The sequence below is a fragment of the Camelina sativa genome, chromosome 19 (genome assembly GCF_000633955.1).
Source record: "Camelina sativa cultivar DH55 chromosome 19, Cs, whole genome shotgun sequence".
In the NCBI taxonomy this organism is placed as follows: Eukaryota; Viridiplantae; Streptophyta; class Magnoliopsida; order Brassicales; family Brassicaceae; genus Camelina; species Camelina sativa.
In genome coordinates, this window is record NC_025703.1 from 24,246,277 (window position 1) to 24,257,328 (window position 11,052).

At 36.6% G+C, this 11,052-nt stretch overlaps 3 protein-coding genes across 3 annotated transcripts in view; all 3 read right to left on the bottom strand.

Annotated features, from left to right (window-relative positions):
• Positions 4,333 to 5,434, bottom strand: LOC104768156 (agamous-like MADS-box protein AGL97). Its single transcript, XM_010492082.2, has one exon. The coding sequence runs from the start codon at positions 5,371 to 5,373 to the stop codon at positions 4,333 to 4,335; it is 1,041 nt and encodes a 346-aa protein (XP_010490384.1). The 5' UTR covers positions 5,374 to 5,434.
• LOC104767071 (UPF0548 protein At2g17695) lies at positions 6,060 to 7,216 on the bottom strand. Its single transcript, XM_010491093.1, has 4 exons — positions 7,108 to 7,216; positions 6,917 to 7,003; positions 6,628 to 6,804; positions 6,060 to 6,537 (listed from the first exon to the last, which is right to left on the bottom strand). The coding sequence occupies exons 2-4, from the start codon at positions 6,973 to 6,975 to the stop codon at positions 6,156 to 6,158; spliced, it is 618 nt and encodes a 205-aa protein (XP_010489395.1). The 5' UTR covers positions 6,976 to 7,003; positions 7,108 to 7,216; the 3' UTR covers positions 6,060 to 6,155.
• LOC109124412 (serine/threonine-protein kinase STY8) overlaps positions 7,471 to 11,052 on the bottom strand; it is a 5,143-nt gene continuing 1,561 nt past the window's right edge. The window contains exons 2-15 of the mRNA XM_010491094.1: positions 10,796 to 10,910; positions 10,628 to 10,707; positions 10,429 to 10,539; positions 10,256 to 10,310; positions 10,017 to 10,127; positions 9,843 to 9,893; positions 9,506 to 9,678; positions 9,312 to 9,419; positions 8,984 to 9,057; positions 8,725 to 8,900; positions 8,479 to 8,574; positions 8,271 to 8,351; positions 8,122 to 8,175; positions 7,471 to 8,033 (exon numbers count right to left, since the gene is read on the bottom strand). Coding sequence (XP_010489396.1) covers positions 7,881 to 8,033; positions 8,122 to 8,175; positions 8,271 to 8,351; positions 8,479 to 8,574; positions 8,725 to 8,900; positions 8,984 to 9,057; positions 9,312 to 9,419; positions 9,506 to 9,678; positions 9,843 to 9,893; positions 10,017 to 10,127; positions 10,256 to 10,310; positions 10,429 to 10,539; positions 10,628 to 10,707; positions 10,796 to 10,910 — 1,438 coding nt within the window. The 3' untranslated portion in view covers positions 7,471 to 7,880. The remainder of the gene's footprint in view (positions 8,034 to 8,121; positions 8,176 to 8,270; positions 8,352 to 8,478; positions 8,575 to 8,724; positions 8,901 to 8,983; positions 9,058 to 9,311; positions 9,420 to 9,505; positions 9,679 to 9,842; positions 9,894 to 10,016; positions 10,128 to 10,255; positions 10,311 to 10,428; positions 10,540 to 10,627; positions 10,708 to 10,795; positions 10,911 to 11,052) is intronic.

Genomic DNA, 11,052 nt, shown 5'->3' on the forward strand with positions numbered 1-11,052 from the left:
GTGAAAATTAAAATTCATATCTTTATGTTTTACATTGTTATTTACATAAATGAAAATCTCATTATTATTTACAGAAATGAAAATCTCATTATACAGAAATGAAAATTAATAAAATTTATAAATATTTAACAATATATAACATCCTCAATTAACAACAAAGATGCAATACAAAAATAAAAATTAGGTTGATGTAACAATATATTATACTTTTTTATAATACAACGAACTGAATCCATTTTTTTAGATTAATCATTTTCCTGTTTTATTAAAATATTTTTCACACCAATTTATATTACATATTGTTGAATATTAATATTGAAACACTAAGATATAACATATTGAACAAAATATATAAGAGTTGGGTTTTGACGGTGTTTGGATATATAAAATACACCAATTTATATTTTTTTCCCCCCAAATGGGCAACTACAAAGAAAATTCTCATCCCAAAGCAACTAATTTTGATTTTCTCTTGTGAAAAGTAAGAAAACAAAGAAGATTAAATGGTTGAATAGTCTAAGTTACTTGAGGAACTCTTTGATTAATCGCTGTCCGATTTTTTTCCGTTGTTGGAACTCATAAACATTTTCATAACATGTACACATCTAGATGTTCCTCTGTTTCCGGCATAAACAACTATACTTTTTTGAGCTTTCCTGTATTCCACTTCAATTCTCTTGTAGTCGTTCTCTCTATCGTCTACCTAGAAGAAAAATAGCTCATGGATTCGAAATAGTGATTCTTATCACACTCCCAAGAGGAGATCATCATGGTGATCATGTACTGGAGTGGAGAAATGTTGAGCATAGTCCAAGACCTAGGAGCTCAATTCTCCAACATTATAGTTCATAGATGTCTTACTTTCACCTTGGATCTACTTTCAACTTACTTTGACGAGGATGAGAAAGAAGATACTAACCAAATGTCTCATCGTATTCCCCATGTTCCACCCCCAACTAAACAAAAAAAAAAAGTAAATCGAAGGTGCAAAAGGCTCTACTCAGTATAATTGAAGACTAGTAGCAAAACAACGTTTAATTAAACCACATCATATCAGACAATACCACTAGTATAAAGAGTTAAAGACGTGGAATCTACGAAACTTAAACCCTAGACTTGAACCCTCGCTCTCACCACCGCGAACACCAACTTTCCGATGAAATCCACTTGGCTACTCCGGTTAAGTCAGCCTCTTCTTCACCTGTTATAAACCGATCTGGGTCGAATTTATCCGGTTTAGACCAGATCTTCGGGTCCTCACTTATACCCGGAAGATAAAACTCAACGAGCTCCTACGGGAATATCGTAAACGGAGAGATTCGTCGGCTCCGTGACGCCGTGAGTTAACGTGAAATACGCCGGAGGATGTCTCCGGAGAAGCTCCTTAACAAAATTAGCTCGTAAAAAAACCAATTTATCCAAATCTTTCTCCTCGACGTTACGATCATCTCCCACCGTTGATTTAATCTCATCGTACAGCCGAGATTGAATCTCAGGATTCGAAATCAGCTCCGCGACTCGGAACAGAGCGTCGTTTCGCGTCCTTCGACTCTGAGATCGAATAAAGTATCAAGATACGCAAAAGACGACGCCGTTTCATCGGAACCGGGATTTTAAAATCGCCCATCTCCGCTTCTCGATGAATCCGACGACGAATTCCACCAATTTCCGGCGAAGTTCGAGAGCAAGAACAAGAAGCAACTTCTGCAACTGTTTGATATATGATATTATTTGGATCAACAAGTATATTATATATATATATATATATGCTGTATAGTTTATCTATTTTTTTGCTAGTTGTGAGAAAGCTTTTGGTGTAACGTATCGAAAATGTGCAAAAGCTCTATTTGCCTCTGCCATTCTATGAGCCGAAGGCACCCCTCTCTTTCATATAGGGTATCGAGCCCTCGGCGCTTGAGAGGACCCCGGGGAGCTCTTCTGTGATAGGCTCCGAGTTCCTGACTCTACTAGGCAACTAAGACATTTAATGAGGGAATATGTGTGTATCTTTGATTTCTATAAATATATATTGTATGTTCTTGTTTATAAATTTTTTGTTTGTTTATGTTATAAGATAACATATTAGGGCATCTCCAACAATGCCTTCATTTTAAAGGGAGTTCATCTTCAAAATGAAGGTTTGAAGGTGACTTACTCCAATGGTACACCCTCAAATTTATTTCTAAAAAATTTTCTATTTACATTATAGTCCACAATCTTACCAATAATTTGTTATAATCACAAAACTTCCATAGATAAATATAAAATACACAATGAAAAAATATATCAAACAATGTTAATAAAATACAATACCTTCTATGATAAAACAACATATAATATATATATATATCAAAAATATAAAATAAAATTACATGTAAAATATAAAGTTATTCAATATAATTATTTCCATATATATATTCAAATAATAAAATTTATATAGATATATTTCAAATAATAGAATGTATATAGATATAAATCAACCAATTGAATTTATATAGATAGATTTCAAACAATTAAACTTATTAGACCTATTTGTAAGATAGAAAATTTATAAAGACTGAAATGAAATATACATAAAATTGTAAGGGGTTGAATAGTGCACCCTCAAATTCACTATTCAAAACCTTAAAAATTAAGGGTTTAAGAGTCTGTTGCACTTATAAAGTATGGCGATATTTCTTAATATTATTATCAAGTTATTCTAAAAATACAGTCTCCACTCATTTGGTATAATTATTAAGTTGATTGGTTACCGTTTAAAACAAATACGGAGAGTAATTGCAAAAGATACATAACCCAATAAGCTCACATACTTCTGGCTTCTTATTAAGTTACGTTACAGAGGAGATGAATGTTTTCCCGCCTCTGCTCATTTCTCTTCTTCCCGCGGCTAACTCATACTTGTACGATTTGGGCTTGTGATACTTTCATCAGTTGGGCTTTTGCTTTCATGACCCGATGAAACTATTTCCTCTTTGTCCTCTGTTTTACATTCATTGTGTAACTCTATCTATATGTTCAAAATATATTGCTCCTTTTGCAAAGCAGGAGGGATTACAGCAATACATGGAACTCTCTAGCTCAAGTGATTATTATTATTATTCACTGACAATAATATAGCGAACACCTTACGAATTAGAGTTTTGGAATAAGTGAGATAATAGAAAACGGTTTTTTTTAGAGTTTGGGATAGAGAAAGGAAGGAATTGTGAATGGTGGTGGTGTTGTCAAAGTCCAAACACGAAGAAAGCGCAGTGATGAGTTCCATGCAGCTTAGATGTTTTCCCGCCTCTGCTCATTTCTCTTCTTCCCGCGGCTGACTCATACTTGTACGATTTGGGCTTGTGATACTTTCATCAGTTGGGCTTTTTTGCTTTCATGACCCCCGATGAAACTATTTCCTCTTTGTCCTCTGTTTTACATTCATTGTGTAACTCTCTATATGTTCAAACATACATGGAACTCTATATAATGTATTGCTGTAATCCCTTTTGCAAATGGAACTCTCTAGCTCAAGTGATTATTATTTATTCACTGACAATATTATAGCGAACACCTTACAAATTAGAGTTTTGGATAGAGAAAGGAAGGAAATGTGAATGGTGGTGGTGTTGCCAAAGTCCAAACACGAGTGATGAGTTTCTTCACATCTTCTGTGGTATGTGCTGCACTCAGTGTCACCCTTAGCCTGAAGTTGAATTCCACAACAACATATCATGAGTTTCACCTGAGAATGATTCAACGAAAACTGATTTTAAAAGTTTCTTCTTTACCCTGCAAGAAGAATTGGCTGGCACTGTGGGCGGTCTTATTGCCATTACATGGAAGCATGCTTGTAATAGATACACCTGCAACAATGAGAAAAATCAATCAGCTATACAAGTTTGTTTTTGTGTGTGTGTGTGTGTGTGTGTGTGAGAGAGAGAGAGAGAGAGAGAGAGAGAGTAAGAAAATGTGTGTGGGAAATTAGTAACATGGGAAATCTAAATGTATTCAGAAAGCCATTAACTCAGTCACTTTCCAATTTTGGTAGACCCAAAAACAATGAATACAAATACTAGTGTTGTATTGTTAGCTAATCGGAGTTTAACATCATATTATATATATATTATGCCTTCAAAATATACAAAAATCTCAACTGTTACTCATGAGTAGTAGTAAATAAGGAATTCTACAGACTAGTAAGAAAGTTGATAAAACGTACTCCAACCAAAATATACAAAAAAAAAAGATGGTTTAATCATGAATTAGTAAAGTCAAACCCGGACCCTTCTTCCTTTGAGAGAGTTGAGAATAGATGTTTAACTTGTTGTATCTTCTTGGAGGGAGTTTTCAGATTGGAGCAGGGGAGGTTAGTTCATTGAAATAATCAGAAAAGCATAGATTATCCTCATCCAAATCTATGTGATCAGTCACTAATCCTCCATCTCCAACTGTTTCAGAATTCGTAGTCACCATCGAGACATCATCCATCTCAAAGCTCTTCATATAATTCGTCTCAAAATCAAAGATATGATCAAGATCCAGCTCTTGAATGAATTCATCAAAGTTTTCAGATAAAACATTGTTGTTTATGCAGTTGTTGTCAGAAATCTGTAGCATCAGATCTTCATCTAAATTGGACAAGTGGATATTATCATCATACAAATCAGTGTGAACTTCATCTACAACAGCATTAGAATCAGAGAAGGAGTTTTGATGATTTGGTGTCACCATCGAGATGTTTTCCAACTGTGAATTCACTGATGAACTCGTCGACTCAAAATTAAAGATTTGATCAATGTCCAACAACTCTTGATCCGTCGGCTCAAAATGAATGATTTGATCAATGTCCAACAACTCCTGATTGCATCCATCCACGTTTCCAAGTAAAGCATAGTTGTTCTCGTTGTCGCAACAAGATTCAGGATTATTAAGAGTATGGTTTTGATGAGTTCCGTCTAGTAAACCCTTCTTCTCCACGTCCTCACAATCTAGTCGATTCTGCAAGGCATTGAAACGCGAATCCTTGAGATCTTGCAACATCTTCGACATTGAGTTAATCGCGTCTCTCAGTTCCTCCGGATCCTCTGATTTTGCAAGCCTCTCATCCTCCCACCAGAACCCTAGCCCTAACCCTAGATCTTCCCGAGGACGCTGATTAGCGAGGAAAGCGGCGACAACGTTATCCACAGATGAATGACCAAAGCTGTAGAAAGAAGCGTTGGAATTGGAAGAAACGGGAGTTGCCAAGATCGCAATTTCTGCATCGGCGAGAAGGCAAATCTCAGCCGCTTTGCTATAGAGACCCTTTGTGCGTTTGGAGAATGCCACTGCTCTTGAATCTTTCTTCCCTATCATCTCTATCGGAATCTTTCGCTTCACGCCACCCATTATGATATTTTCACGATTTCACAAACAGAAGAGAGAAGTAGAAAACACTGAGAGATTTTTGTGTTTGGTCTATCGCGAAAGATATGGCAACATTCTATTCCTAATCGTTGTATATATAGATATAGATTATAGTCGGTCGGTGTTGTGTTATTTCCTTTTTTCTGTAAATTCGCTAAACAGTCATTAAACGAACTAAGTATGATTGTTTTCCATTTTGTTTGAAACTAATTACTCTTAATCACCTGAGACGAACCAAGGCTGGTTCAGTAACCAGTTAACCCAACTTTATCTGGTTTAGTGCTTTTTATTTTATACTAACCTGAATTTGAACACAACAAATTATTCAAACCAACTAAACCAAAAAAGTAAACCGAAATTGTAAGGCTTTACTCAGTATAATTGAAGAGAGACCTTAAAGTTGCCATCCGACTATTCTCCCTTAAGTAAAAATACAGAGAGACCTTAAACTCTCTTCAACCTGCAATTGGTTTGCAGCTAAAAGGTAAAAACCATTTGCATTGTCGATTGTCTCCTTGATGAGAACGTCCTTGGATGATAATGTCAATGCTGATCGCGTTCCTTTCTCAGTGACACAGCGACGTTGGGAATGTTGTGACGTATGAGTTCTGCGTCACCTATTGATTAAGGTGTTCAAGCTTAGACTATGGTAGTAAGTACCAATCATCTGAATAAAAAACTTACCCTTTTAAGCTTTCATTTTACGGTATAGACAAAGCGTATATGCAACAACTTTTTATCGTAAAATACAACTTGAAATATCATCACGAAGCATTGAGATGTTTCAGCACTGCTTCAGAAGAATGACGAGCAAAATGCTTCTGCCTTAGCTTCACATAAGGATATCCAAGGAACGACAAGAAATGAGCTGGCTTAGAGAAGGACGTTATCTCATACCAAACTTGACCATTACCGTCAAGCTCTATTGAAAACCGTTCTTCTCCAGCCAGTAAATGCCCCTGAAGAGTGCCGCTCCCGTAACCGAAATGCGCAGGGCCTTTTCTTGATTTCCGGCTTTCGTCGACATAAACCACTTGCAAAGGAAGCATCACCCATGGAAGTACTTCTTTCACACAGATGCAAAACTTGTTACTGGTTTCAACTGGAGTTGCAGGATCAACAAATGTCCAACCCATACCAAAATGCCTGCAAATGTTATCAGTTCGAAATCAATGAGAACAGAACCAATTTGGTGTTCCATTAAATTTGAAATGAGCAAAAAAGAAACTTATGTACTTCCAAGTCTGGAGAGCTTTTTTCCCTTTCTCATAACTCTCTTTACCAGAACCGACTAGAACACGAGCATGATTGATCAAGAATCCATCTTTATTAATCTCTGAGTCTTCCTTAAGTTTAGCTATAGATTTAGACGAAGCTCCTCTGTACTTGTTGTCATAATTGAAGGTTCCTGTTCTGGATTTTAGAAAGCAAAAACCATACATAATATACTCAGAGAGAGCTTTTTCTAGTGCAAGATTTTGTTTTTTTTTTTGTTTTCTTTCTAATTTACGAATTTGATTCTTACTTGTTGAGAACTTGTTGCTGCTGCTCTGAAGATGGACGACCCCAACTTAAGAACACCATCTCCTCTTCCACAACCACTGGACAACAACTGAGAAATTCAAAAAAAGCATCGATAAGTATGCGAATCAATTAATAAAAATCGAAACTTTGAGCTATTCTAAATTCGAATTTGGGAGGTGTATAGAGAAGAACCTGCAAGCTTCACAATTCAGAGGCGTTTAATCCCACCAATTTTATTTGGTTAGTGGAGCTCCAGAGATTTATCATCCTAATCCTTCTCAGTTCTCACTCATGTGTTCCGGGTTTGCATTATGTCGTTTATTTGCATTGAGAACGGCACGGTGTTCGCTACTAAATGTCTAAAACGACGGATAAGCCATTGTCACAAACCTCAAGTGTGTATATAGCAGTGGGCATTGTTTGTTCCTAAGGTGGAAAAGTAAAATACTGTAACCGGTTGGGTTATTTATGTATTCCCTTTGTCTCCATTTTACTAGAATGTACATCACATGTCTTCATTTTTATGATCCAAAACACTAATGGGAAAATGACTTATAGTCAAAAGAATACGCAACTCTATTAAACTTGCTTTCTTTATGAAAAGAAAAAGAAAAAAAGAAGTGACAAAAGAAAAGGGTTTCTAATTTCTTCTATGTGGAAAGGAATCAGGGAGCAACTAAAAAAGAAGAAAACACTCTCTAAGGTCAAAAACTAGATCCTCCCCAATGAAAAAAAAAAAAAAAAAAACTGTACAAAGGCCAACAAAATAGTGCCTTCAATCGTGAAACTGATTTTTTTTTTTGTATCAGAACTAGTAACGGGGCTTTCTAAAGGGAGTAGTCAGGAAAGACATGCACTGGTTGTCCTTGCTAGGGTCTTCATCTCCAACCTGCTTTGTTTCCACCACATCCACACATCCTGCTCTGAGAATCTCTCCTTGTATGGGTATGGTTTTTCCTCTGGGATCACACTACGGCGTTTACCTCATTCATTATCTGTTGCAGCATTTCTATGATTTCCTCGAAGAGTGGTCTCTGTTCTGGGTCTTGGTGCCAACATCTCTCTAGAAGTCCCTTCACTTTTGGGTGTGTTTTCTTTGGAATTTTTGGTCGAAGCCCCTGAAAAGCACATTCAGTTTTAGCCTTTGGATCTGGAGGAAAACAAAAACTAGATTGACTCAAATGTTCTTCTATTAGAAGTGTATACCTTTTGGACAACGCCAACAGCTGCTTGTAGCGGAGTCAAGAAAGCATACGGGATCTGTTTCCATTTAGAAATGCATGATTCATCAGTGACTCTAATTAGCATGAAAGATTCAGACAACAAAATAAAACTGTAGTCAGATAGATTCTTACGTCACCAGTCAAAAGTTCCCATAGCACTATCGCATAGCTGAACACATCTGCCTTATGGTTGTAAGGTTTGTGCTCAATGACCTGGGTTTCGCAAGTTTATTGTCAAAGTAAAAGAGCCAGATCAAACAGAGGACTCCAAAATCTTATTTTTCCACAAATACGTAAAAAAGGCTGATCAATGTATTTGAGGTTCGAAACTCATACATACCTCTGGAGCCATCCACCGGTAAGTCCCTGTTTCAGCTGTCATGACCCCTGATTCAATCTGCACTCTGGCAACTCCGAAATCAGCAACCTTGACAAGCTGCTCAAAATTATCCCAAGGTTAGAATCCTAGAGTCTGGTGATTCTAGTAGACATAAAAGAGGTTCACAGAGGTAAAGGATAAAGAATTCTTTGCAGAATTTCAATGCTTTGAAGACTACAATATGAATAGCCAGAGAACAAGTCTTACTCCATGTTCATCCATAAGAAGATTCGCAGTCTTAAGGTCCCTGTGAATAATGTTGTTTTGATGCAAATAGCTCATTCCTTTTGCCACATCAAGTGCAACTTTAAGCAAAGTCTGAAGTTTAAAAGCGCATTTCTGTTTGTGAAGAAAATCATATATGCTCCCTCGAGCCATAAACTCTGACAGAAACATAAATCCAGTCAACTAAAATACATATTGTGGTTATAACTCAAACCAGTCAACTCAAATACTAAGAACTTACCAGTCACTATACAGAGAGTTGGAGATCTTGTGCATGCACCCAAAAATTGAACGACGTTTTTGTGTCTAACTTTCCTATAGACAGTAAAAGCGTCAGTAAGAAATGACAATGAAGCATGCATGTTGGTTACTTAATACATCAAAAGTGATTTAACGTCAGACAAGGAATTAAAAAAATTCAAGCCTTCTCCTGAATATAAATGTCAGATAAGGGTATTGTTAATGCTAAGCATGTTTCTGTATATAAAAATATGAACTGTATTTGAAGTAGAATTCATGTAAACTACTATTGGAATTTCTACTTGATGCTGAGAACTAATTGCACTGACCTCATTATAAAAACTTCTTGAGAAAATTCTCTAAGCATCTCAGTGTTTACACGCTCAGGCTTGAGAAATTTGATAGCTACTTCCTGACTGCAATATATGCCTCTATGCCTGCATAGCCATCAAAAACAAATTACTCACTTCTGAATAAAAAAATTCCAGTTCTCAAAACGAGCTTAAGAAACAATAATACTCACAGATCCCCATATGAACCAGATGCCACTTTCTTTTCAATTTTGAGCTGTGTCACGTCAATTTCCCACTCATCAGTTCCATCCGTGGGTATTTCAATGCAGGCGGGTATAAGCTCATTGCTTGATTTGTCATGCTCAAAGAACGCAATAGATTTATATTTTGAACCAGGTTGATCCTGTAAAAAAGACAAGGGAAAATATTGGGAAAGGACAACTGTCAAATGTTTGAGGTAAACGAGCAAAAGACTATGTCCAAATTCATATTGAGAATCAGTGAGAGAATATATGAGGCATCGCATGAAGATCATTAACGTTTAAAAAGTTAAGATATCAAAAATACCTTAAGCTTCAGTATCTCTTTGCTCAATGCATCCTTTAGACCATCTGTTTCCTATAATTCCAAAGTGCATAAGTTTCTCAAAATAACAGAGACAGTAAGGTGGTATTCACGATCAGATTAAGTCATTCACTGTAACAAGTAGCGTGATACTTCAAAAAGCTAAAACCACCATACCTCCTGAGACCAACCATCTACTACAAAGACATCTAGAGAGAAACCATCCACAGTGGAAAAAGCATGAGCTTCTTGTATATTCAGTCCAAGCTCACCAAGTAGGGAAGTTAGCTGAAACAGAAAGCATTTTGCTCACTCAAATAATCCCAGATATGGAAGAACTAAGCATCCATTCTCCAAGTATCTTCTATGGCAAAGTTTATGCAGAAAACAGCGCTATTAGACTAAGAATCACCAACCTGGCTAAGGAGTTTGGGCTTATCAATGGTTGAAAATGTGATCTCGTGCATCGGTCTGCGTGATAGACAACAAAGGATAACATCAGCGCAGATACTATTGTAATCAAACATGAGACAAGATAGGAAAACAGATACAAAAAAAACATAACGAACAACATAACAAGAAATCTCACCGAGTAGACAATGTTACATTTACAGCACTATCGACATCTTCAACAATTTTATTTCCCTGAGTAATAGCCTCAAAATTTGGAGAAGAACCAAAAGTCGGAGGAGCAAGAGCCCTTTTCACAGAAAGAAAGGGCAAGACAAATTACAATGTTGAAAAGGCTCTAACTTTAAAATCGATCTCAATTTGATAGAACACAATACCCTTGCCCACTTGGTTGGTGAGAGCTTTGGGCATCTTCCTCCACAGCAGGGTCAGAGTCAGGAGAAGTTCTTGGAGGAACCTTTAAGAAAGAGGGCCCAGCGAAACAAATTAACACAACAAAAGCAAATATTAAAGCTTTCAACATCATAACTCAAAGCTTCTATTACCTGTACACTACGAACTTCAAACACAGGCCTAGTTGCAGGATCTTCCGCCAATTTAAGCAATCTCTGATGTGTGAGAACATCTTCCGCTCTCTCAACTTTAACATCAAGAGCATATCTGAAACAACATGCAACAACAATGCCAAATGCACAACACTTAGAAACTAAACAACACACCAAGAAGCTTCATTCAATTGATCAAGACACGTGTTGAGAAACGCAAAAGATTATCAATTTTTGTAAACAAACAACATATGACT

Bases quoted from the DNA above. Each gene is read 5' to 3' on its own strand.
- LOC104768156 (XM_010492082.2), bottom strand. From the start codon at position 5,373: ATGGGTGGCGTGAAGCGAAAGATTCCGATAGAGATGATAGGGAAGAAA.
- LOC104767071 (XM_010491093.1), bottom strand. From the start codon at position 6,975: ATGGTGTTCTTAAGTTGGGGTCGTCCATCTTCAGAGCAGCAGCAACAA. The intron at 6,805-6,916 runs GTAAGAATCAAA...TCTAAAATCCAG, and splicing joins CAGCAACAAGTTCTCAACAA to AACAGGAACCTTCAATTATG. The intron at 6,538-6,627 runs GTACATAAGTTT...TAACATTTGCAG, and splicing joins AAAGCTCTCCAGACTTGGAA to GCATTTTGGTATGGGTTGGA.